This window comes from Colletotrichum abscissum (assembly GCF_030869225.1).
Source record: "Colletotrichum abscissum strain IMI 504890 chromosome Unknown Scaffold_16.1, whole genome shotgun sequence".
In the NCBI taxonomy this organism is placed as follows: Eukaryota; Fungi; Ascomycota; class Sordariomycetes; order Glomerellales; family Glomerellaceae; genus Colletotrichum; species Colletotrichum abscissum.
In genome coordinates this window covers 698,059-722,679 of record NW_026850054.1, presented here as the reverse complement: position 1 = coordinate 722,679, position 24,621 = coordinate 698,059, and the positions used below count along the sequence as shown (strand labels likewise).

The window sequence follows — 24,621 nt, the reverse complement described above, 5'->3', positions numbered from 1 at the left end:
GCAACATGCACCGCACCGCACCGCACCGCACTGCTCTGCACCACTTGCTCACGCGCTGGCAGCCCGGACCTCATGCCGAGCGACATCTCCGGTACACCTGTCTCAAGGTTCTTTCCCTCACACCTCACTGCACCGCAAGATACGCAACATGTGTTCGTACCTGCACCAACATCGGCAAGGTGACAACTCCTAGACACAGAGACAGCAGAAGAGACAGCGGGAGATGGACACAGAGAGGGGCCAGCGGAAGAGCCGCGGCCAACTTCTCCGCCTCTGTTCGCCGTCCCAGAGGAAGCTCCGAGCTCGACATTTGACGCCGTTACAACTGCCCGTGACGCTGTCCCTTCCACCTCTTCTTCTTCTCAGTCTCCTCTCTCCCCAAGGCGTTTCCCCGCACCGCCACTTCTCAGACTCCTCCATCCCTCTGGCCTATCCTACTCCTGCGTAGACACTGGGAACGACGCTGTCAAACACTCCACCGGCACTCTTCACCGTTGCCCGCGTGATAATCTCTACCCAGCACGTCCGAGCCTCCTTTTCACAGGACTCACTTATCTATCCGCAGTGTCCTTCTGCTATACATTCGATTATACGAATCACTGACCGTTGATGGGACTCACTATATGGCTAGCTATCTGCAAAGAAGAGCAAGTAAACGAACACCATGACCAGCCGTGCTCTCCTACACAGCATACCTACCTTAGTGAGCACCACTCCTCATCTCAGGATCAACAACCAGCACATAGTGTGGCACCATCTCCTCCTCATCGCACGTGTCAACCCGTCTAGGCCGTCCATCCCCGTATCCTCTCCCAACTCAAAATACGCTGAATGACCGCCCGACACGCCTACATGGTACGTAAGACGGGCAGGTAGGCTGGCCCCAATCCGAAAAGCTGGTCAAACAAATCCTTACTCACGACTCAAACCATGGACAATCTACATGAGGGAAAAGCTCAGCGGCGAAACATGTCTTCTCCGAGGACTACGTTCACTCATACTTTCTCATCTTCTTACCTCTTTCGCACTTCAGAATCGCAGATAGCGATACAAGACAAATCTCCTTGAAATGCCTTTCGTAGAGGACCGCAAAGCTCGACGGGACTATTCTATGCCAGACTGTAGGACCATCACCGGCGACGGGCGCGCCTCGTCTCAGACCAAGTCACGTCCGGTCCCAGAGTCAGACCACTAAGAAAACGTCTCACCCACTGTATTGTGACTATAAGCCAGAGGAGGGGTAAGGTACAGGGTCAACTCGGAACATCAGTCAAGAACCACAATGCCGCCCGAAATCGCTACAGCTGGAACAATACCAGATATCCAAACATGTTTACCCAGCTAGAGATCGATCTGTAATCCAAAGCAAACCCACCCAGAAAAGACGAAGAAGCATTCTTCCTCCGCGCTGCCGAGCCATGAGCGACGAGAGAGCGCGCACGTGACAACTTCACCAACGGCACGGACTCCGTTCAGCTCTCAAGCCTCTCACGTTCCCCCGTATCCAAGCCAAGCTAGCCTTCCCTCGCAGCCTCATCTATTCCTACTTCTTTCCTCTCCAGCGACGCGGTGGCCCGTCCGGCGGTTACATCAACACACGGAACCGGAGGAAGAGAAAAGGTCAGAGGACGGGACGGGCTTGAAAAAAGTCCATAAATGTAAACAAGAAGAAAAAAAAAAAAAAAGACCCTGGGAAGGATGAACCGCGTCGGCTCCACTCCGAAACTGCCATGGGGGAGAAACACGGTGACGGTACCCTGCCCAGGGTCCCAGTCTCCGGTTCCCACGGCGCGTCCTCGATTTCTCAGACATTCATCCTCCTTAGAGTACAGCGGCGCGGCGGCAGCTCAGCTCGTTCTGTTCCAATTTCTCCCTTTTCCATGCTGCTGCCCGTTCTCATCGCGACCTGGTCAGAGATTGTCGTTCCCGTACCCGGAAGCTCAGCCAAGACCCAGGCGAGCATCAAACAAGATGGTGAACGATTTGTATCCTGTAATGTCATTTCCTTCCAGTGCCACCCGGTAATTGCAAGCGAATCGCCGCATTTGCCGTGCCCCTGAGCGAACTCTCTGCCTTTACTCGGTCTTGCCGTCTTTCCAGGTCGTCGAAGAAGACGCGCCAGTTCACATTACGAGAATTGCACAAATCAGGAGAACATCGCATGAACAGTGAAAGGCTCCCATCGTTGGTATATCGCGCGAGCTATAGTTACAGTAGTCGGAAGGGGGAATCCGTTCTCGTGTTGCCAAAGCGGGAATCTTCTCTCTCAAAGCATTCAACACAATCCCAAGCCCCCCAAACACGCGTCGCGCTCGATCAAAAGCAACCGCAATATATAGAAAAGACCATCAAGACAAAAACAAAGACAACAAGACAACGCAGTTGCGTTTTCCCCCCAGGTTGGTTTCCCACCAACGCTTCCCGGCCCATTGCCCTTTCCCAGTAAGTTAAATAACAACTCCCGTAAACGCCTTTCGACAAGATTTCGTGACACAAAAACAGTTGTGCGGAGAGCCGAGTAGAGTTACTCGACATTGCATCATCGTTCAAGGTAAGGGAAACAAGGTAAGAGTGACCCCTTATGCCGTGGCAGCGGGAGCCTCAGCCTTGGCCTCCTTCTTGTCGGCGGCGGCCTTCTTGGGTGCTGCCTTCTTCGGGGCGGCAGCCTTCTTGGGAGCGGCGGCCTTCTTCTCCTTGGGCTCCTTGGCCTCCTTTTTGGCGGCCGGTGCCTTCTTCTCAGTCTTGGTGACGCGACCAGTCTTGGTCTTGCTGAGGACGGCGGGCTTCTCCTCCTTGGCCTTGAGATATGTCAGTACTGGGCAAACGAGAACGAGGTAAGGGGTCAACATACGGCAGCAGCCTTCTTGGCGGCAGGCTTCTTCTCCTTCTTCTCGGCAGCAGCCTTCTTGGGGGCAGCGGCCTTCTTCTCCTTGGGCTCCTTCGCCTCCTTGGTCTCCTTCTTGGCGGCGGCCTTCTTGGGAGCGGCAGCCTTCTTCTCCTTGGGCTCCTTGGTCTCCTTCTTCGCAGCAGCCTTCTTCTCCTTGGGCTCCTTGGCCTCCTTCTTTGCGGGGGCCTTCTTCTCAGCGGGCTTGGGCGCCTTCTTGGCGAGCTTGGTGCCACCGGAGGGACCTTGAGGGATGTTAGTATTGTTTCAGAGACTTAAAGAGGCTGACATGCGGTGACATACCCTTGGGCTGCTCGAAGACACCCTTCTCAACACCGGCGCGGAGGGCCTTGTTGAAGAGAGAGTCGAACATGTTGTCGCTGACGGTGTTGATCTGGTTGTTGGCCTTGACGTACTTCTTCAGGGACTGGCGGGAAGATCCGTTACGGTCCTTGAGCTGTAGGAGGGAAGGTGAGTCAATTAAAGGCAACGCAAGAATAGGTGGACCATCGTCGTGGCGGTGGAGGGTAGCGCGATCGAAGGTCACGGGCGCTAGGCGCGAATGGCAGCTGACCCAGCTCGTGGGTCCTCCGATCGCGTAACCCTTTGCGCCGGAGACGGAGGAGCGGTAAAACATACAGCAACGATAGCATCAGTGATCATGTCCTGTAGAGAGTTAGCAACCAACGCGTCATGCAAAAAGCCGGACTGGTTGAGGTACAAACCTGGTAGCTGGCGTGGGTGGACTTCTTGCTGGGGGCAGCGGCGGCGCCCTCGGTCTTCTTGGGAGGCATTGTGACTGTTTTGGGGGGTTGTGTGGATGCGTAAAGCGTAAAGGGTTGCTTAGAAGCAGGATTCAATCGAAATGTCGATTGAAGTCGGTTTGAAGACGGGTGTACTTTGAGAAAAGTTGCAAGAATTAAAATCGACGCGTTGTGGTGATTGAGAGAGGCGAGAGATGAAGAGGTCCGGAACGAGAGGGTGGAGGGAGAGCGCGTGCGTGGAGGGGATGGGGCTTGTTTTTATAAATGGGCGGGGGCCGTTGGGCGCGGTGCGCAATCAGTAACTTTTGGGGAGACGACCTGAGGGCGCGGGCGCGGGCGTTGGATTTTTTTGAGGGTGAGCCTTGAGGTGCCTTCTTTTTTTTTTTATCCCCTCTCCTCCCTCTTGGCTTGGTGCGGGTGCCTTTTGGGCCCTCCAAATCCCCCGTCCATTTTGGGGGGGATGGTCGCTAAATCACGCGGACTGGGGGGCCTTGGGCCTTCCCCCTCTCAACCTTCAGTCACTTTCTTTCTCTCTCTCACTTCGCGTCTCACTCACTCCAGAGTCCCCCCCCCCTCAAAGATGGCACCCTTTTTTTTCCTCGTTCCCTTTTCTTCTCCTCGCATCTCACTCACTTATCTGCTTCACACGCCAATGATACCATCAAATGACCACGGTAGCCTAGAATAAACTTAAAAGCTGTCTCCCGTTGGATCTGGCAAGGGCCCGGGGAAGTCGCAAGGGTGCTTCTCTCCATGACTATGAACGGCGTATTCCCACAGCCTGACAGCTCTACGCGTACGTCGAGTTGGTTGTGATGTGTCCGGATAGACAACAGCATACCATAGCGCCCCAGCTTTGAGGTGATGCCCTTTGACGCCTGCTTGTCTCGACTTTCCACATCTCATTGTGTCTCTCGTCTCTTCCCGCGTCACTCCCAAATCAACCTCATTGCCCTCATTCGTCGGCGGAGTATCTTGTTCGACTCAAATCGCCGATTAGTGCGGGAGCGGGAGAGACGTGCGTGTCTATTTTGGACGTGTCCAGGACTACAGCCGCCGCGATGATATGGTGGGTGTTCTAAGAAATCCTCGGCCGGTGACAGATTCCAGCACGGCCTCACTCGCCTCGGTCCACGGCCTCTTTCTTCTGCCCCTTTGATAATGGACCAGTCCTTTTTTCTCTGGTATCCATTTTGACGTTTAGATTGTCAAGTGCCATCTCTTATTGTTCTGATAAGCAAACGGTAACGGTTAGTCGAGTCGAACGGGCTGCCCTTTGAGTTGGTGGAAGACGCGGACGGCGGCCAAGCAGCGCCCCTCACCTCTCATCTCAACCAAGGAAGCTCAGCTCAGATCAATCAGCCCAGTTCACCTCCGTCGCCGGAAGCACTCGAGCTCTCCAAGCCCCAAGCTCCAGGCCATGCATGAAGCTTCTGAGGCTTCTGTCGTCTCCGCCGTCATACCCTGGACGGGCCCCTGGTCTTCCCTGTCCGCCCCAGGGTCGATGTAAGGCACGCCGCACTCCTCCTTGCGGATAGTGAGTGCTGTCGTGTGGGTAGTGGGAGGTTCCAGCACATCTCCCCTCGCCAGGTGCCACGCTGCACCCCTCAACGGGTGCTCCAGTCATCTGCCCTAAGAGGACCGGGGTAGTCTTCTGGTGTTTTTCTACTGCCGTTCCTAGTGAGTTTGAGGTGTGTGAGTCTATGAGATGAGACTCACCTCACGAGAACTGCCTAAGAACGATGGAGTGAGATGCCTACTAAGCAGGGTACGTAGGACAGAGCCATAGCCGCAGTGCCTACCTTCCATTAGCCCAACGCCCCGAGTTCCTGCCCTCGATGGTGGACACAGGGCAGAGGAAGGTGTACGATCATCCACCTTCTCTGCGCCTTCCTCCCGCCGGGCAGTTCAAGATCAGCCGGTCCCAGAATCTTAAGAAGGAGGTGCATGGTTCTTTCCCTCCTTCCTCCGGGTCCCCCGCCTGGCTCCTGGCTCCTGCACCTGCACCTGCCACATGCACCACCCGCCCGTTCTTTCCCATCCAAACTGCCATGTTTTCTGCCACGCTCAATTGCCTCAGAATTCAGAAAGCACCAGACGGGACGGAGAGGCAAACAAAAGGTACATCGCCCTTGTACCTCATCCTCCATTTTCCCTTCTGTCACCTTTTTATTTTCCAAAATTCGTCTACTTTCCTTTTTTCTGATTGGTCCAAATATTCCTCGCCGTGAGGTCCTGCCGCCAGCGTGCCTGCTTCCCCCGTGGACCGTGGACCGTTGGTTCTTCCCCTCCCCGTCCCGAGTGCTCACTCAGTCCCCTGTTGCTCCGTCGTCCCTGCTGCTCTCTGATGCCGCACACGTTCGCGGGTCTCCCATCTCCCACCAAACTCATTCTCATCGCCCACCTCAACCACCCTCTGCTCTCCTCGCCCTTCTCCTCTTTCTCTTCCCTCTTGATTCCCTCTTCTTCCCATTTACTCACCCTCCATTACAAAAAATGACTCATGGCTCGCCGTTGCCACGTTTTTGAGTCTTGCGCCCGCCGATCCACCGTCCTCCGACTCGGCCCCAATTTCCCTCCCATTCTCACGCCTTTCCCCCACCGAGAAGCCCGATTTTGCATCATCGCCCATCTTCGTTTTTACCCCCGACCGTCAATGCCATCCGTCGCATCCGCTCTGATGCCTCTGTCTTTCGGTTTCGTCTCGCGCTAACTGTTTTGTTTTGTTGCTCGAATTTTTCTCCATCGTTTGATGCACTTTTCCCTCTGTTTACCGCGTGTTGCGGCTCTGATATTGCGCGCACATTCCCAACCCCCGACCCCGACTGTTGTGATTCGGTCGCGCTTCGTCCAAATTGAAGCTATCCGCACATCTTGCACCACCATCGTTACAATCATCAACAGCACCCCGAAATTTATCAAGGAAACACCGGATTCCATCATCTTGGTCGACAATCTGCTCGGCGATATTTTTGTTGAATTTCTATCATTTTCCTAGCCCGATTTGACTTACACCGAGTATATCGTTTCATGCCATCGTGATGGGGCCACGCGACCGGTAAAATGAGGTGCATCGCCTCATCCGCGTGCCTACCGCCATCCCGTTGCCTAAACTCGTCAATCACGCCTTCTATGGTATCACAGTGACCACTCCCATCGATGCATGGGGTTATGGGCAATTTGGAGCTGGTTTCGTGCCACCAGCGCCAATAATTCAATCCAGTGCAAGAGACGCGATGGAAGCTATTCGCATTTTGCCAGCGCTTCCAGCCAAAAGCGGGATACCATCGCTGCACACTAGTGAAAGATGATGAAATTTCCGCCGTGAACTTCTGAGGTTTAATTTTTTATCTGGTCACTTTTTTTCTTTCTCTTTTCATCGAAATTGCTCTTGTCCGGGCTGGCGCTTCCAGATTGACGCATGTCTGCCCAAGGTGGAGGAGCAGAACACGTGTGTCCGTCACCGCCTCGCAAACTACCATGGCCAACACATCGTCAACTTGTCTGAAACTTACAAACAGTTGTCGAGCCTGATTAAGAGAATGAGTCAAGAGATATCGATGTCAATCTAGAGATAATACTGGCAACGCAGCTATAGCAAGTCTTGCGACCTTCCTAGCAGTAAAGAAAGGGGGGAGGAAAGCATGTGTCACGTGGTGCTGCTTTCTAGCAGCAAGCACCTTGCGTCGCGAAACACATCGTCAATGGTATTAATCCGTGAGTATTTCAATCTGCAGGAAGTCCTTTCGAGTATTTCTGCGAAACTACCGACTTTGTACTCTTCTTGGTAGGCGCTCGGTCTGATAGACAGGGACCGGATGTTCGCGGGCGAGGCACGCAGGTAGCCTCGCTGAACGATCGCCTTCCAGCCTTCTCGCGCGCGATTCACTCACAGGATATGACAGGGGGTGCGGTGAGACTCTTGCTTTCAAAGGTCCCAAATCGAGTACTCTTGATCAGGAGCTTTGCATTCTACCGTCTGTTTGACTGCATTGCAGTTGGTCCAGATACTCGTACGAGGCTGCGACTTCATTGTTTTGACTTTTGACGCGTGTACCACAAAGGGTCCCCCTTTCCCTCTTCACAGCCGCCTACAGAACGATCATCACGTCGAAAGAGTCATAAGAACACCAATAACCGAGTAGAGTAGATCTAAAACAAAAGTATGAACCGTCTACAAATTGCATGCCGTCTATGCTGACGAGACCATTGCAAAGAGTTCAAGCCGAACAGACGCGTCAACCGGATGCGCCGCCCAGGAAGACGCACTGGACACTTTTTTGCGCGCTGGCAAACTGCAGTGTCGTTGGTCGGTCCGGCGTCCTCCCTGATCTGGAAGGTGGGGCAGGCAAGGCAGGAGGAGGAGGAAGCTATGACCACCGCTCCCGTTGCAGCTTGGAGCTGCCTTCCGCCCAGGTTCCCCCCGCCGCACAGGACGCAACTGCCAGCAGGAGGCAGCTTGGTTGGTTCCTGCTTCCGCATGTAGCTTACCTTACTTCACCAAGGTACTCACTTAGGTAAGCAAGAAAGCTCCATATTTTAATTATATAATGCACGCATGCTTACCTCAGCTGTTCTCAGGGTCCTAGAGATGGGCATGCACTCGACCCCTTGCCAAAACCCTTAAGCGCGTCTCACGGATGTAGCAGGGGGGGCTCTTGGTAGCTGCTTTCATCACTGCCTCGGTTCAGCAAAGACAAATCTTCAGCGAGGACTGCATTTGCGACACAAACATTACGAGATACCAGGGAACCCTTGACATGATTTATTGTTGATTCCATGAGAGATGGAGGGGTTTTGCCAATGTTGCATCGCATGCACCGCCACAAACCAAAGGTAAACTCCAACCTCACTTGGCGAAGCTCAAGAGCTTGCTACAAGGTGATATGTGGCTTATTGGGCGCATCCATTCCATCATCTCGATCTGGGTACTTCGAAATGAGTAGATCAAGAGCTAAAGACCGCAAAAGAATGAAAGTTCCCTTCTCGTCAAGTGGCAGACGCACGGCGCTACTAGGGAAGAAGCTTCACTACTAAACCTGGGCTCCGGGCTTTGGAGGTGCGAATCATTGACCCTGCCAGATGGACCCGGGATCGAACAGAGGCTCAGCGAGAATGTAAGAACGCAAGGCCACCCTACCTTACTAGAGATACCGCATCTGATGGAACTCTCATGTTGACTTCATCGTAGAAGTTGCGATTCTGCACCTGCTTTATGCAAATAGATACATAGGCATCTTCTTTCCCTACGGGAACACCTTCCAAGTTACCTGAATAAGGTGCTTGATTACGTCGAGATACCTCGTACCGAAAGTCCGAGCCGGAACCCCCCACGCCCTATGGCTCTTTACCAGCACAATGGGCGCGCTCCAACTACCGACCCAAGCCAACGGGCGGCAATAACGCAGGCCGGGAATTGCAACAAGAACCCGCTGGAAAGGACCAGCCTTCAGGTCAAATTCAACTTCCAACATCCACTTCCACCCGGCGTGCACTCAGATTACCTCATCTTACGGGATACTTTCCCTTATTCTGCACCGACTCGCAACGCGTAGCCGACGGAAGCCGAATTTCCTCACTTTCCCCCCATCCACCTTTCGCCGGACTTGTAATCAGATTCTTCATCTCGTGCTTCGCTAGCATTCTCTTTTCCGTTTCCTCGCTTTACGTTACAATAGATACCCGCAGTAAGCAACTCAAAAATGCGCAACTCAATTGTTCTCAGCGCCAGCCTGGCCCGCCCCTCGACATTTCATACAACCCGTCGATCGTTCGTGACCACCGCTGCAAAGAGTGTCGCCGCCGCTACTTCATCTTCAACGTCTGCGCCACCGCTGAACCCACGATGGCTTTCTGAGCTGCAGTCGCGCATCAAGCGGTGCGCCGGGCTCGACCTCAGCGGGCAGCAGAAGGAGGACTTGGCGGCTCTGCGGAAGGCTGTCGATGGGCAGTGGTTGGAGTTGCTCGCCGGACGGGAGGGGTTCCTCACCGGTCCCGGGTGGAGGGGCCTTGACAGACATACAGTGACTTGGGGAGACCAGGTGAGTTCCTGTTACACCATGAGTTTTCAAGGGATGAGATGAATTGGGTGCTGATTGTGATGGAAATCAGGATGCAATGGTGAGTTGAACCGGAGCCTGACTCCCCAAAGGCAGGGAGACAATAAACTGACATAAGGTACTACAGGGTATGGCTCGCACCCCGAATACACCATGAATCTCAATCTCACATCTGTAGGTCATGTAAACAATGTCGTCTACAACAAGTACGCCGAGTCGGCGCGGGTCAACTGGCTTCGTAACTTTGCGACGACGGTGGATCCTGAGCACAAGGATGAGTGGGACCAGCTCATGAGCCCAAAGGACATTGGCCTCATCATGAGAAGCATCAAAACGGACTACAAGTTTGTGAGTGACACTCTCATCAACAGGAACCACCAGGAACCGAAAGTCGTTGTATTTTGGGCGCCGCGGCGGTTGAGTCTAAAACACCTGAATCGCTCACACTGACAACCAATGTGAAGCCAATGGCCTACCCAGACCACGTGACGGTCCTCCATAAGCTTGTTTCCAAGCCGACATACGAATCAGATTTCATCCTACTTGAAGCTCTTCTCGTCTCCGAGGGCCACCGTCGCCCTGCCGCTCGCTGCTTCGAGGATATCGTGGTCTACGACTACAAGACCGCCAAGAGGGCGCCGCTGAAGCCCTTCATGGTCGACCGGCTACGGGAGACATACGAGGCGCAAGAACAGAGCAAGATTGACTGCGAGGAAAAAGTGAAGGGTCTCGTCGACATTGTCGAGCGTCTCGAGAAGGCCGCGTAAGGCGTGATGATTTGGGATGGCGCGTCACTGCTTTTTCGCCGCAAGAAGCGCGATTGTGTGTGTGAGAAGGGACGATTGTAAAAACATGAGACATTATACATAGACTTAGATCATAGACCTCAAATAGAGAATCAAGGTTCCCAAGTAACGTATCTTCACGGGCTGAAAAGCCGTTGGAAGCGCCCAGGTCTGAGGGAGGCTCCGGATCGACAGGCGATGACGGCGTGAGGCTTTTCATCGGCTGAAAGTGGAGATCTGCGCTACATCGACGATTCAATCAACGCCTTGCCCGTGTAACCTTGTTTGTTCCCCCCACCATCACCACCACCACCACATAGCCTTGCCTTTTAATGTTGCATATCGCGCAACCTCAAGTGTGAACCGTTGTCGTTTGCAGCATAGACACAATTTCTAGATCCTTTAAAGTTTCGTTCATCATCATGGGTAGTATCTCGTTCCGCGAGCATATCCGCTGGATCCCCGATGAGGCCAGCGAGCCGACCTCGACCATAGTGCTCACGTCCCCGCAGCGCCGTTTCGTGGACCTCCGCATTCTGAAGCAAACGCCAACCGTCGATGGCGTGCAAGGTAAATTCCAACGTCGTTTTCACACGCGACCTGGCCCAGGACCCCCAAAAGCCACCGCGACTACCAGACAACTCCAGAGCTAACACCCACAAAGACACGCACGGCATCGAGCGCCTGGAATGGGGCATCGCAGGAACCTCGTCGTCGTCCACCCGCACCGACGACCAGGGCGCCGAGGTGCGCCACTCGCGCTGGGAGCACTGGATCGACTCGCGCACGACGGAGCCCGAGAACGCGGCCGACGAGGGCGACATGTACGAGCGGCCCGACGGGCTGACGCTCGAAAAGGGACGGATGGTGAACCCTGCCACCGGCGCGGAGACGGATTACGAAGAGCTGTGGAGGGACGTCGAGCCCGTTACGGTTCCTCCGGTCGGTGCCGTGGCCGAGGGCGGCGAGGCTCCGAAGGGTGTTGAGTGTGTTGTGCTCAAGCACGAGGACGAGACGGGCGGGGCGCGGGGTATGGTTGTGTGGTTGGGGCGGTTCTGTCAGGGGATTTCGAGGGTCGGGGAGGAGGTTGCGGCGGAGAGGTGGGAGTGGAAGGAAGGGGAGGGGTGGAGGCGGACTGTGAGGATCGGGGATCGGGCTTTGCCTTGCGAGGTGCTGTTGATGACGGGTGCGGCGTTGAGTGTTGGGACGCATGTTGTTCATGAGGAGGTTGTCTGGGATGTGCTCGAGAGCCGGTGATTGTGCGGCCTTTTCGTGATCTTCATAGTAAGATGAGATTGAGGTGTCTAGGCTGTTGTTCCCCTAGATGGTTTCCAGAGACTAGATTGCCACGGTTGGGTAGAAAGAGCAGCATTGTGGTTAGAGGAGATTCCCTAGAGATTGCACGCTCAAATTCATGGATTGTTTTCTCATTCTTCGTCTCGACTCTTGTCGCTGCCCTTTAGAGGAAGTGAAGTTTAGAAAATAGGTGTCAGTATATATTAAAAAACCAGGTGACAACCGACGTCTACTCAGCTTGCATGAATGCCCCAAACCCATATCTACGAGTTGAGGTAGCGAAGCTAAGAGTTGAAATCTGCATGTGAGCATCAACACACATCCATGATAGGCGGCTCCGAACAAGTCCGTTCTAGTGCATCCATGTCTTTTGGGGAAGAGTTTCAGGCCAGCTGAAGTTGAGAGTTTCGCCAATCAGGTCCGGATGCGAGGTCCCAGCGACGCACGAACCTGAAGTGCGATGTATGGGCAGTTTAGATGAATCAGTTGCGCACCTGAGAAAAAGAGGCTTCGGACAAGTGCTGGGCTCTGGCATCCAAGGTGATTGTCTGGCGCTCATTTCAATACGAGGTTTTACTCCATTCTTCTGGCTGAAAGGCTCAATCTCGAAGATGATGCACCACTCATGCTTGCTATGTTCATTTAACAAAGGGATCAAGGGGAGATTCCTCCTCCTGATAGCATTATGGTTCTCGAGCTGTGTCTTAATCAGCGGTTGAGGTGACTTAAATCGTAGACGAGACTCTCTTCGAGTGAAGATCCCGCAACACCAGCTCCAAGTAATGAGCACTCCAACTTCAGCATACCTACATACGGTAGCCTGAGTATTCAAGTTGTAGCAAACAACGGCATCCGTTTATTTTCAGAACAAAGTTCATGGATTCTGCGGTTCAGACATTTGGACTTCAAGGTGATGGATGGCCGACATACAGAAGCCATGGAACCAAAAGGTATACGGAATCTGTGGCATTATTTCCCGCATCGCTGTCAAGTTTCTTTTCTCCAGCACATATCCAGCATCTGGCAACACCTAAGATATATCAAAGACCATTCTTCGATTGATTTCGTCTCTTACATCTTATACTGAGAAAAGTCCTGCATCAGAAATCCGGAAACACCACCAACGTCCAACCCGACTCTTGATTAATCATGGCTACAACTTTCCACCAATTTGGCTTACTCCCTGTCGAGGTGCGACTACAAGTGTGGGAATGCAATCTTCGGTCTGCAGACCCAGCTTTTCACGTCTTCTCTATCAAAGGCCGAGCTACGACTACTATGTCAACCGATCTTACACACAAAACACCAACGCAAGTTCACCAATACGAGACTTATGTTCTTTCCAATCCTACATACACACCAAAAAAGCGGTGTCCGTGGTCCGAGTCAGATCCTTCGACATACCGCGTCGATGCCGGCCTTTGGTCCGCCTGTAAGGAGTCCAGAGACGTGGTTCAAAAGCATTACGCAACGCTGGTAAACCCTTCTAGCGGCCACAGCTCTTCTACACGACATAATCAACCTATAAAAAGCGCTTCCGGATCAAGCATCCTTCCAGGCAAAGATCTCATCATCTTCCAAGTTGCACCCGACGCATACGTCCCCGTCGGAGACGCGTTATCCGCCCTCCGTCCCTTCTTCCAAAACGACGGATCCCAACTGTTGCACATCGCGTTCGAATTCACCGACGACTGGGACATCCAGCCCACCGAAGACATCAAGTCCATGATTAATCAACCAGGTCCCCGGGCTTGCTTTATCCGCCTCTTGGAACGAACTATGTGTGGGCTTCTTTCGGCCAAGTTATACCTCATGGATTACGGCTCGAAGGGGGCCGAGGTCGGGTCGCCGGTGCTCTTCTCCGCTGGAGGTTACGATCTCAGCGAAATAGAGTGGACGCCCACACCGACTGCGGCGCCTGATATATGTGCCGCGAGATATTTTACTATCGACCTCTCCATCCTAGGTTTGAAGTACTGGCCCTTTTTCCTACCGATGTGGGCGCCTGATGATCTATTGACTTCGCGGCCGTTTGTTCATTACTCGTCTTCCATAGCCAAGGTTGCGGTGCTCCGATCCGAGAGAAGAACTCAGGCCGAAGAATCAGGCGGTGAGGGAAGGGGATGAGAGTAAGCGTCCTCTGTGTCCTACCCAATGCATTATTGCTGATTTTTGTCTAGGTGTATGTAAAATAACAATATCGTATCGTGTGATTTCCCCGAAAGCCTGATCCCATTAAGGCCGATCTTTTGCGCCTGTAAAGCCGGGAAAAAACTACCAGATGTAAAATAATACGATGGAACAACGGACTGCTCAACGTTCAAACTGTAAGAAAGTGGTAGGTCCCTCTGTAAAACATCTAGGCACTGATATCACCAAAGAACTCTACCGTAACTAGAAAGCCTCTACTTTTCAAGGGAATTAAGAGCCTTACTATCTGTCACAAGGATTCTCCCCTGCATAGAAATACTAGCCTACAATGTGATCTCTCGAATAGCCTCCCTTCCGTACTTCGCGCTACCGGATTACAGTGCTAAGAGTTGAGGGTATGAAAGGGTGGTAGACCTGGCAGAAAGAAAACGAGAAATCTCAAATAATAGTTAATATATAGACGACATCGTGGCCAAACGGGAGATTATAATTTTCCACGAGCTTGGTGCCATTACAGGCTCAGGAGCGTGTCTTTCTCTATCATTTACAGCATTTCCGATATTTCCAATAATTGATCAGTTTTGATTTAAATAAGACCTCGCATCAGAGAGGGGTAGCCATTCCGACTTTCGGCACTAGGAACTGTTCTAGGCAGGTGGCAGATGTTAAGCGGGGAAGCCAAGACGATCTGCCTCATTTCACAGCGATTTCCCAAAGGCATTCAAATAGCGCTTACAGATCGTAGCATTTCGAAGGATCAGGTCGCATTCGGGGTTGCAGAAAGCCTAAGAGGAGACTTGGGACCTCAATATCAGGTTATCTCGGCCGGATCACAACCCCTCGGCGTGATAACCTCAGCAAGTCCGAGCGAAGTGATATGCATGGGCAGCGGGGCATTGGCCAATCAAGACGATCCACAGAGTCGCAATAAACTCTTTTGGCCCTGGTTCGGCCTGTCATTGCATTTGTTACGTTACGTCCGCAACTCAAGAAGCTATTGCTTGCGTTCTTGCTATGGACTGACGCTGCCCATAAAGACTGCGGCCTGTCGTCTCAGAACTGGGCGGCTGGTTTGAAGCTGACATTTGCATAGCTTCTTCAGGAAAACGAGGTCATCCTGCGCGCAACGATGGGAGTCTCCAAGAGAACCGATCTTTTTACTCTGACTTGGGTGCTATTGTCACTCTTTGCCAATGCCGCAGCAGCCGCCGGCGTGAAGAGCATTTTCCTCTTCAAGGATGTTCTCCAGTCGAACACCACAGCTCTCAAGACCTCCGGCTTCGACACCCTCCTCATCTTCCGTATCGGTCTCCTCGGCAATGGCGATCTCGTCTACTACTCAACAGGAGACGCGGGCGAGGCAGTCGACGCGCCCGTGGTGACGAATGGCTCATATGTTGGTGGAACCGCGTTGGCGGAAAAGGTTAAATCCTTCAAGACGGGCACAACCAACATCAACAGGGTGGAGATATCGCTGGTGTCACATGACACGACATTTCAGATCATCCGCGATTTGATCAACGCAGACGGGACAGGATCTGACACAAAGTTGTACAAGAACTTTGAGGTTCTGAAGGCCGAGTGGGATCTTGACGCATTCAACAACGACGATGAGGGCGTCTATGACGTGGCGAGCACAGTCAGTTTTGCTCAGATGCTTGGAAAGATGGGTTACCAGTATTCTATTGCGCCGTACACCAACAGTGGCTTCTGGGCGAACGTCAGAACACAAGTTGAATCCGCGAACCCTGGTCTGTTCGATAGGGTGTACCTCCAAGTCTACGACGGCGGAGCTGGCAACAATCCTGGAACGTGGCAGACGACCCTCGGCATGAAGGTGATCCCTCTTGTGTGGGTAGTCAATGACGCAAAGCCGTCTCAAGGAACGACTGCGACTCAAGCCCAGCAACGATTTGCAAGCTGGTTCTCGCAATACGTGGTGGCGGGCGGTGGGTACTGGAACGATTACGATATTGAGAAGATGGGCTCGTCTTACACGGATTACGGAGCTGCACTTACTAGTGTCTTCTAATGCAGAGTGCGCAATTTCTCTTTTTATCTCTTCGGGTATCATATCTTTGTCATTTTCCCTCAGCAGGAGTCATTCGAATCTCCCATGTTGCCAAGAATTAGTCGTTGCTTTGGTCTCGGCATTTGCCATCTAGAAACCCTGACAAGTGTGCACCCTGATTCTTGTTGCCTTGAAACGAAGTTCGGTTGAAGAACGGTGGAAGCAAACATCGTTATTAGCAAACTGCTCGAGATGTAGACCCGTCGGTTGATGCCAGTACTGTAAGTTCAGAAGTGTAAGTCAACCCGATTACCCCTCACGATTCCCCGCCACCTCCCAGTTTCAACGCAAGAAAATCATCTACCAACCAGTTCTCAAAAGGAGATAAGACTTTCACTATGATGAACTATCTGACTGATTGATAATTGTTATAGTGCGCCACGTCTCTGGTGATTCGTTGGATTCCGGAAACTGGGCAAACATCGACGCCACTCTAGCAAACATGACCAGGGCGAATTCGAATTCCACTGAAAAGCTCACAGTGGACGACGTACCAAGTCAACTTCGTATATTGAGCCAGTGGTGTTGTTGAAATGGGGAAATATGGCAACCACCACGACTTTGATCCATGAGATTGATTACGTTGTTCCGGCAAATACCATCGTTGACAAATCAACGCACGAAGCTACTCGTGCGCGGGAGACCGGACTTGTCACTCATATCGGGTTAGTGCGGACGGGAGACGTTGTAGACGTCAACACCACGAGATGGACACCAATTCCAGCTTTTGGGTATGATAGGGCTAGTCTGGAGGGGTAAAAGCGGAGCGAAGTTCTTCGTCGAGGGAGCTCGACTATCGAACCCTGTCCAGCCAGAAATATTTAAGCTCAAGTCGCCCTGCCTCTTAAACTTTTTAATTAATCATGCTAGTGGAATATCTTTGCTCCTGAAATCCCGACCCTTCTCGACTCGAAATTATATACCCACTGCACTGCGACAATGAACGACTTTCTGGACTGGTGTCCACCTGGTTACGTTGAGGTTCTCGGCAGCCTCGGCGTTCAAGCGGGATATTTCGCTTGTGGGATGATCATGGAAAAGATGCGGCCTGCCTACGTCACCGCAACATCTCGTGAAGTCCTGAACAAGAGTATTCTGAACCACGTCATTCTGAATTCCCTCCACTTCGCCATAGCAACTTGTATGGGTGGACACTCGATTTTGTCACAAGGATATCCCACAAAGTACCAGCTGCCGTCGTGGACCGAGCTCATTTCTCAGCTGGTGATCGGCCTTGTGTTACGAGATGCTGTATTTTGGATCATCCACCGACTGTTACACATCCCTGGACTATATCGAGTGCACGCGAAGCATCATGAGATCAAGAACCCAGGCGAACACCACGTTTTCACCATCAGCTACATGTCCGTTGCAGACTTTTTCTTCTTGTACGCAGTTCCGATAGTATCCGTGGCGAAGTTCTTGGATATGAAGCTCGTCGCAACTTTGGTTTTCTCCTTCATCTCTGCAACAGGAGAGCAAGTTAAACTTGTTTGGGGAGACGAGGCCCATGACGAGCATCACGTGAATGGCGCGGTCAATTTCGGAGCATACGGTCCCATGGACTGGGTTTGTGGAACTAGCGGTCAGTGATTTCTTGTCAAGATTCCATGTCCCGATGCATGATTGCTTATCTGACCTCCTATTACAGTCTGAAGAATACCGCGCGAGACACGTGGACGAATGAATGCACAGCGGCCCGCTGTGGAGCGTGGAATGCCGATGTGGTTTGCCGTGCTTTTGAGATCGTGGGCGATTTGAATTACGATGGCCCTGCCTATTGGGTTGTCATTAAGTATTTGGTAATTTGGTCCGTGTATGTCTGCAAATTTTTGAGCGATTACGGTTGGATCTTTGAGCGAGGGCGGCAGCGTTGGACTCTACTCAATTATGGATAGTTGTCACTCATTCGACAGTCGATCATGTTTCGATCGAGTCATGTTTCGTTGCTTCATTATCGTGGGTGGACTAGAGTCGAGGTGTTTTAGGTCGTTAATTCACTGCATGGAGGAGTTCCTAATGATCAAGGCCTCATGATTGCTTCCGCTTGGGATCTTGTAGCCGCGCTAATTCCAACAGAAGCCTATAGTTGTAAATTGTAAAGTCCACCTCACGCAAGGACTTTGCATGCCACTCTCTCCCCTGTATCGCAATGTTTCGTGCTCGTTGCTGCCCACTATCAGTTGTAGTCAAGTATGAAACAAGCTCAGGTAGCTCCTCCATGCTCAGGCTGACGGGCACATAATGTGTCCAAGGAACGAGGCGTTCATCGTGCCACTCGCGGAGAAGAGTCTGTTTCAGTGGTGTGGACTTTGATGCTAGGAACTTGTGATAGCGCCCGCTGATGCCGTTTCCGTCAAGGTCGAAGACGAGCCGTGAGCGAAACGCTTGATTCTTGTCCACCCAAGACCTCACATTGAAGTACGAGTGTTGGTCTCTGCACTGTGTCCTCCGGCACTGGAACAACCTTGTGAAAGCAACGTCGTACAAGCGACTGTTCAAGAAGCTTGAGGTCACACGCTCGACCACGCCGTTGACTAGCCTCAGGTAGGTATGGTGCTGTTCCTCGGGCTGTTGCAATTTCTGTGCCAAGGCCACGAATCTCTGGCGGTGATAGTTCCTCCAACTGCCATCTACAGCGAAGCCACCGGTGTTGGACCCAGTCCAATAGACGTTATTGCTTTTTTCCTCCCACTGGATATCTTGGTCATCGGCATACTGAAATTCTTCCTCCAAATATGCCGGGCTCGGGTACACAATATCTCCCATTGATGAGAGAACACCTGTGGATAGGATAGGCACCAGTCCCTCAATCAAACGGAACGACTTTGGTCTCGCAATGAGACCATGTAGGGAGGTATGCTCGGGATGTTGGCATAGATCCGCAGCCATTGATAGGTCTGACACAAATGGAAGGCCACAGGAATCGACGGTCGAGTTTCTCGTGTGCCTCGATGCGAGTTGCTCTTGGTCTAAACAGTGTTTCGTGATTTCTTTGCCGACTGGTCGTCCCGACATATTTTTCAGATTGAAACGGCCGAGGGTGATTGAAGGCTGTCCATCAACATCTCCTGCAAACTGCGAGGGGAGGAGAACTCGCGGCTCGTCGAGGTGATTTACGAGAAACTTCAAATCTGGGATCTTGCTATGCTCTAAACCCTTTAACAACTTGTTGAATGAAGACGCAATGTTTCGGTCGAAAGTACGGTATGCGTGCTGGCATTGGATTGTGCCTCGTGTAGACGAAAAGGAGCAAAGCCAAAGATCACTTCCCGTCGCTTCGTACGCCGTGCGCATCACTTGATTAACTTGTTCACCGCTCATCTTGAGCAAAGGCGATACAGAATCAAATATCATATCGAAATCGTCGATAATGGGAGACTGGTTCGCTACTGCAAAGTCGAACCATTCTCCAAGGCCTGGAGGTGGCTCTGTCCCATATCGACGTACGTATTCGACATGGGCTGCCGTGTAGTTGGCCGATTGTGTTCTCAGCAGGTGTTGAAATTTGATGTCTGCTTGTCGGCTTAAAATCTCAACAGGATGTTTCTCGGAATGACCTGCAAATGTTTGAGCTGTAGAGACTGCATCTCTGGCAACGAAAAGATTCATAATGTAAGGGCCAAGAGAAGCAATAGCTAATAACCATAGTGTTGGAACTCTCTTCGTCTTTGATGGCTTGGATATCAAGTGTACCATATTACCCAGCGCCAGTATAGACACTGCCATATGTGAGATTGCATGAAACTCTGAGTCTTGTGAAAAGGGACCAAGGGTTGCGGTGATCCCAAAAGTCCCTATCGCTGGTGCAATGCGCCAAGAAGTGCATTCGGCCTAATGAAAGTGTGTCAGTCTCAGAGCTTACAGGGTAGAGCAAACGGATTTAGTTACAGTTCTTGCCATGAAATACCATGCCAAAGCCTTAGTAATGCCCAAGAATACTGTGCTCGGAATGTTGATCGTCGTAAAGTCGAAAATGCTGGCATCCAGTATCAAGCACGTGACGAGTAGGAACACGACCCGAGGAGCCAATGCAGTGACAGATTGTTGAAGATGCACCTTTGGATAGCAATATGTTCGGTGTGCTGCGTTAGCATACTCAAAGGAAGTATAGATGATGAGCATCGCAATAGCTGGTATCGTCGCGAAGGCAGATGCCTCAAGATCCCAGCCACATAGTGTGAAGGCCGCAAAGAGTCCGATTAAGAATGATCCAGGTAATGTATCAAAAAGAAAGATTTGTACTTTCGGTCGAATCAACGGCGTGATATCGGGTGATGGGAGATCGGATCGCGAGAAGCCCTTGTGAACAAGCAAAAGGAACGGAGATAGAACTGGCTGGAAGTTCCGTTAGTCAAATGGAAGGATAAGTATAGTAAAGGGATGATTATAAAGGCGATACTTACCAGAACGACTATAATGGTCTTGTACTCTGCTCTGTAGACCGAGACCACAGCGATTGCAAAAGCGACTGCCCAGAGACGTACGGAGCCTAGTGCAACCCCCAAACCGGGACTTCGAGGGATGAGGGACGGGAGGCTGTTCTTCGAGCCCTTGCTGTCTCCCAGACTGTATGAGCTTTGAAGAGTACTCCGAAAGAGAATTGGCAGTAGTAGCCAGCAAAGGAGCTCCGACCACAGCTCAGCGGCATTGGAAGAAAGGTAATGGGTCACAACGGTGCAGATCGCAGCTGCTCCCGCAGGTCCCGTGATGGAGCCGGACTCCTCGATAGACTGCCATTGGAGCATTGGAGCATTCCCATTTGTTGTTACAAGCAGACTTGAAAGACGATTACTTCGAAAGATGAATAGTTGTAGTGAAGGAAGGAGGGATAATCATCTTTGCAACATTGCAACAGAGTCCGAAACAGAGTGTAGACGAGGGAAAGATGCTTAGATCCGGTGGAGCAGCCTCGCAGGGTTTTACAGCCATGTGTCAGGCAAGAGCAACCGGCATACACGACGAGAGAATAGGAACATAACCCTGGTAGCCAGCAATGGGTTGAATCAAAATGATGTGATGAATGGCTTATGCTAGACACCACTGGTCGGCTTCCCAGAGGTACAATCGGGAATACGGCAGGACCCATAACGATTTGTCCGAGACGCCACGCCATAATTCTATATTGCGAAGTAAATTCTTGATGATGATGATGAAGGTCAATAGTAGCTTGAGGTTGGGATTCATAGTCTGTAAAGCAACTAGGCTGCTTTGAGCTATACGAGGCTCGTCCCATCCGTCGTCGAGAAAGACGTCAGAGCCAAGACACCAACGGAAGCCGGGCGATAAACCCATCTTGACCGGGCGGCTCAATTGCTCCCACTTACCAATTCATCCAATCATTCAATACACCCTTGTCTGACGATGTGACTGCTAATACATTCCGAGAGAAAGACAGCTCTTGGATCTGTCGGGTGTGGGCCGAGGAGGCGGAGTAGCATTGGCATGACGTTTGGTAATTAGCCCCAGGTCTCTCCAAGAGGTGCCAATTTTCAGGCAGCAGTATAACAAAGAAGTGTTAGGGGCGTTCTGTGGCCATGCGACACCGTGGCCCCGCGATTCGGAACGAAGTCGAGCTGCTAGGGCTGGGAGAAATGGTTCGAACGGACTGTGTTGAGTCGGTGCATGTATATCATGCTGTACTTGCATCTACGGATACCCCAAGCGGGATGTTGCCGGCAGAAGATGGAAGTGACGAATATTTTACCGTTCAACATTGGAGTTCCGCATGCGAACCGCATTCGGGCGTCGGAGACTTACTTAGCCAACGTAGATCTGATCCTTCAGGTTATGGTCTGGAGTGTCTTAGAGGTGCTTTTCGATAACGCTTGATTGTTCGCTGCGTCATTCTCTGGTGATCTCTGGGATGGGTCGAGATCAGGTAGAAAGCTTCGGGACGCAAGAAAGCCTGGGAATATAGCCCTGAGAGATTGTTGATTATTCATGTTCAAACATCCAGAAAGCCATCGACTGGATATCAGTTATTGAGCTGACAACGCACTCCGGTTCAAGTGATGCCTTGATATACGATATTGGTCCAATTTATTGTCAACCAATAGGAAGGGTGGCCGAGTTGGTTATGGCGCCAGGTTAAGGTCAGCTTAACATCTGTTTCCTGGTGGGGCAACCCGCGCGAGTTCGAGTCTCGTCCCTTTCATTTTGCCGTTTTTTTGACTGTAAAAAGGGTCTACAACGTCAGTCGGGTAACGATTTGGACTTCTTTCTGCTTTTGCGGCCAGAATTTGGCCAACTAAAAGGTGTGTGTCATGGTACGAGATGTCGCGGAAGCTACGAAGCGGCCGTCGACGCGTGGATGAAGTGCACTCTTCTCTTCATGGGGGTATCTATGATGGCATCCTCGACTAATTCTGACTAGGCATCTCTCCACCGCGCGATCTTTGTCTTATATGAACTGTCCGCGTCTCTTTCAAACCGTCCTCCCACTGATATCTTCTCGCATCATCTTAAATGGTGTACCGGAACCGCGGACTCTCATCGCCCAGCTCCGCCAGCTCGTCATCAGAGAGGTCGACGTACTTGTTTTCCATACGACCACCCCGCCGCTGCTTGTTCTCCCTCGAGTACCAGAACCACATGAAGCCGTACATGCATGTTGCCATACCGACCATGCTCAGCGTCACGGCGTGACCGCGGATATAGCGCGGCTTATCGACAGCTTGGCTGCGGAGGGTTCTTCTGTCAGCTTTGTTGATGTGAAGGTGGTGATTATGTGGTGCGATGGGTTTAAAAAAAGGGAGGACTCACTAGATGAAGGACGACATGACGCCGGAGCAGTTGCCGATGGTGAGCTGCATACCACTCGCGGTCGTCCGCTTGCCGTATCTCGGCGAGTTGTTCGGAAGCTATAACAAACACCAGAACTGTCAGTCTCGACGTCTTGTCGATGACACCAGAACAGCAGAAGAGGAGGGTGACGACTCACCCAAGCAAGTGGTAACCCAACCACGACGTACAATCCCGCCGCGACAAGGAAGCATCCAAAGTAATGAACCCCATTCGAAGTCGGTGATATGAGCACGCCGTAACCGATGACGCTGATGCTCCCAAAGATGACACAGAACAGGCCGCGCTTTTGTGTGCGGTCCGACAGGAAAGCCATGGTCATGTACACCACGGCACCGAGAAAGTAGCACGGTACAGTCAGCAGCTGCACCTGCGCCGCCGTCCACGTTCCGAGACCATTTATAATGGTCGGGAGGAAAGTCGAGAAGCCTACCATCGTCAGTCACAAACCCTACAACATCAAGAACGAGTGAAACTCACCGTAGAGCATCGTATCAGCCCCAAATTGCGCAACGCAAAACACCCATACCTTCCAATCCATAAACGCCTTGACCATATCCCCGCGACTAAACTCCTGCGCACTGCTCGTGTTGCCGTACTCCCTCCCCCTCCGCCTCACCAATACCGCCTTCTCCTCCTCGCTCAGGAAGTACGCGCTACCCGCGTCGTTGGGCAACGCGAAATACGTCACCACACCAAGCACGACCGTCGGCAAGCCCTCAATGATCATAATCCACCGCCACCCGCTCAACCCGGCGACACCCTCCATGTGCCCGATCCCGTACGCCAACAGACCACCTAACCCGCCCGCGATGGCAGCGCTGACGAATAGGTAGCCCACGCGCAGCGCGAGCTCGTGCTTACTGTAGAAGAAGGTGAGGTAGACGTTTAACCCCGGGAAGAGGCCTGCTTCGACGACGCCTAGGAGGAGGCGGCAGGCGATGAGGGCGCCGTAGGAGTTTACTAGCCCCGTGAGGGTGGCGATGATGCCCCAAGAGACTGTGATGAAGGCGATCCAGCGGCGCGGGGTGAGGAGTTTGAGGACGAGGTTGGAGGGGACCTCGAAGATGATATAGGTTACGAAGAGGATTGAGACGGCGACTTGAAATTGGTTGCCTTGGAGGTTGAGGTCGCGTTCGAGGTTGTAGAGGCGGGCGTTGCCGATGTTGACGCTGTAAGCGTGAGTTGAGGGCTGGGAGTATATCCGGAGATGACCATGAAACTTACCGGTCGAGGAAGCTGAATAGGTAGAGGAGCATCACGAGGGGCACGATGTGCATGTCTAGTTTGCGGACGATTTTCTGTTCTGCGATGCGGTCTGCGAGCTCTTGGTCACGGGCGTCCATGTCGGGGGAACTGGTGCTGGGGCCCAGGCCGGTGTCTTCGTAGACGCGGTCCTTGCCGGAGGCGTCCATGGTCGTTATGGTCATGCCGGTGTTACGGCGATAGGCCGGGCTGAAGAAGAAAAAACCTCTATGATGTCCCGGGTGTGCGGGGTGGTCCGGAAGCGACGAGCGGCTCAGTGAGTTTGCGCCGGCGATGAGCTTACCGCGGGCCTTTCTCTGAAGAGCTGGGATCAAGTTCTGAAAAGGTGTGAGGTAAGACTTGCCCCGACCTCTCTCTTAACCCAGCCGTTAGAATGGGTTGAGAGCTCCCTAGAATTCCACTCCGTTATCGCCAGATGATCATCAAGGTGACGATGAGCGCAGGGTTTGGTGACGTTTCAACGGCGGGAAGAGTGTGTGTAAGGTATGAAATCTATCGCAAACTGCGCAAACAATGAGATTTTCTCTCTGTAACCTGCCCC

The 24,621-nt window shown here is 52.2% G+C and overlaps 9 protein-coding genes across 9 annotated transcripts; 6 read left to right on the top strand and 3 right to left on the bottom strand.

Moving 5' to 3' along the window:
* Positions 1-2,579: 2,579 nt before the first annotated feature.
* On the bottom strand, positions 2,580-3,678 carry CABS01_07578 (linker histone H1 and H5 family protein; the record flags this gene model as incomplete). Its single annotated transcript, XM_060540940.1, has 5 exons — positions 2,580-2,798; positions 2,852-3,129; positions 3,188-3,341; positions 3,524-3,550; positions 3,610-3,678. The coding sequence occupies 5 exons, from the start codon at positions 3,676-3,678 to the stop codon at positions 2,580-2,582; spliced, it is 747 nt and encodes a 248-aa protein (XP_060403108.1).
* Positions 3,679-6,716: 3,038 nt separating this feature from the next.
* On the top strand, positions 6,717-6,959 carry CABS01_07577 (uncharacterized protein; the record flags this gene model as incomplete). The annotated part of the gene is made up of 1 exon (XM_060540939.1): positions 6,717-6,959. A coding segment is annotated over one exon (243 nt), but the record flags the coding sequence as incomplete, so codon positions are not given.
* A 2,391-nt stretch (positions 6,960-9,350) lies between these two features.
* Positions 9,351-10,474, top strand: CABS01_07576 (uncharacterized protein; the record flags this gene model as incomplete). Its single annotated transcript, XM_060540938.1, has 4 exons — positions 9,351-9,689; positions 9,760-9,772; positions 9,835-10,055; positions 10,172-10,474. The coding sequence occupies 4 exons, from the start codon at positions 9,351-9,353 to the stop codon at positions 10,472-10,474; spliced, it is 876 nt and encodes a 291-aa protein (XP_060403106.1).
* Positions 10,475-10,914: 440 nt separating this feature from the next.
* Positions 10,915-11,749, top strand: CABS01_07575 (uncharacterized protein; the record flags this gene model as incomplete). Its single annotated transcript, XM_060540937.1, has 2 exons — positions 10,915-11,062; positions 11,157-11,749. 2 exons carry the CDS (start codon positions 10,915-10,917, stop codon positions 11,747-11,749), a joined length of 741 nt encoding a protein of 246 aa, XP_060403105.1.
* Positions 11,750-12,937: 1,188 nt separating this feature from the next.
* CABS01_07574 (uncharacterized protein) lies at positions 12,938-13,915 on the top strand (the record flags this gene model as incomplete). The annotated part of the gene is made up of 1 exon (XM_060540936.1): positions 12,938-13,915. One exon carries the CDS (start codon positions 12,938-12,940, stop codon positions 13,913-13,915), a length of 978 nt encoding a protein of 325 aa, XP_060403104.1.
* A 1,153-nt stretch (positions 13,916-15,068) lies between these two features.
* Positions 15,069-15,971, top strand: CABS01_07573 (coagulation factor 5/8 type domain-containing protein; the record flags this gene model as incomplete). The annotated part of the gene is made up of 1 exon (XM_060540935.1): positions 15,069-15,971. The coding sequence occupies one exon, from the start codon at positions 15,069-15,071 to the stop codon at positions 15,969-15,971; it is 903 nt and encodes a 300-aa protein (XP_060403103.1).
* Positions 15,972-16,949: 978 nt separating this feature from the next.
* On the top strand, positions 16,950-17,697 carry CABS01_07572 (fatty acid hydroxylase superfamily protein; the record flags this gene model as incomplete). Its single annotated transcript, XM_060540934.1, has 2 exons — positions 16,950-17,579; positions 17,662-17,697. The coding sequence occupies 2 exons, from the start codon at positions 16,950-16,952 to the stop codon at positions 17,695-17,697; spliced, it is 666 nt and encodes a 221-aa protein (XP_060403102.1).
* Positions 17,698-18,041: 344 nt separating this feature from the next.
* CABS01_07571 (uncharacterized protein) lies at positions 18,042-20,758 on the bottom strand (the record flags this gene model as incomplete). The annotated part of the gene is made up of 3 exons (XM_060540933.1): positions 18,042-19,844; positions 19,902-20,348; positions 20,417-20,758. The coding sequence occupies 3 exons, from the start codon at positions 20,756-20,758 to the stop codon at positions 18,042-18,044; spliced, it is 2,592 nt and encodes an 863-aa protein (XP_060403101.1).
* A 1,716-nt stretch (positions 20,759-22,474) lies between these two features.
* CABS01_07570 (major facilitator superfamily transporter) lies at positions 22,475-24,229 on the bottom strand (the record flags this gene model as incomplete). The annotated part of the gene is made up of 5 exons (XM_060540932.1): positions 22,475-22,691; positions 22,776-22,873; positions 22,954-23,243; positions 23,295-23,986; positions 24,042-24,229. 5 exons carry the CDS (start codon positions 24,227-24,229, stop codon positions 22,475-22,477), a joined length of 1,485 nt encoding a protein of 494 aa, XP_060403100.1.
* Between the last annotated feature and the right edge of the window lie 392 nt (positions 24,230-24,621).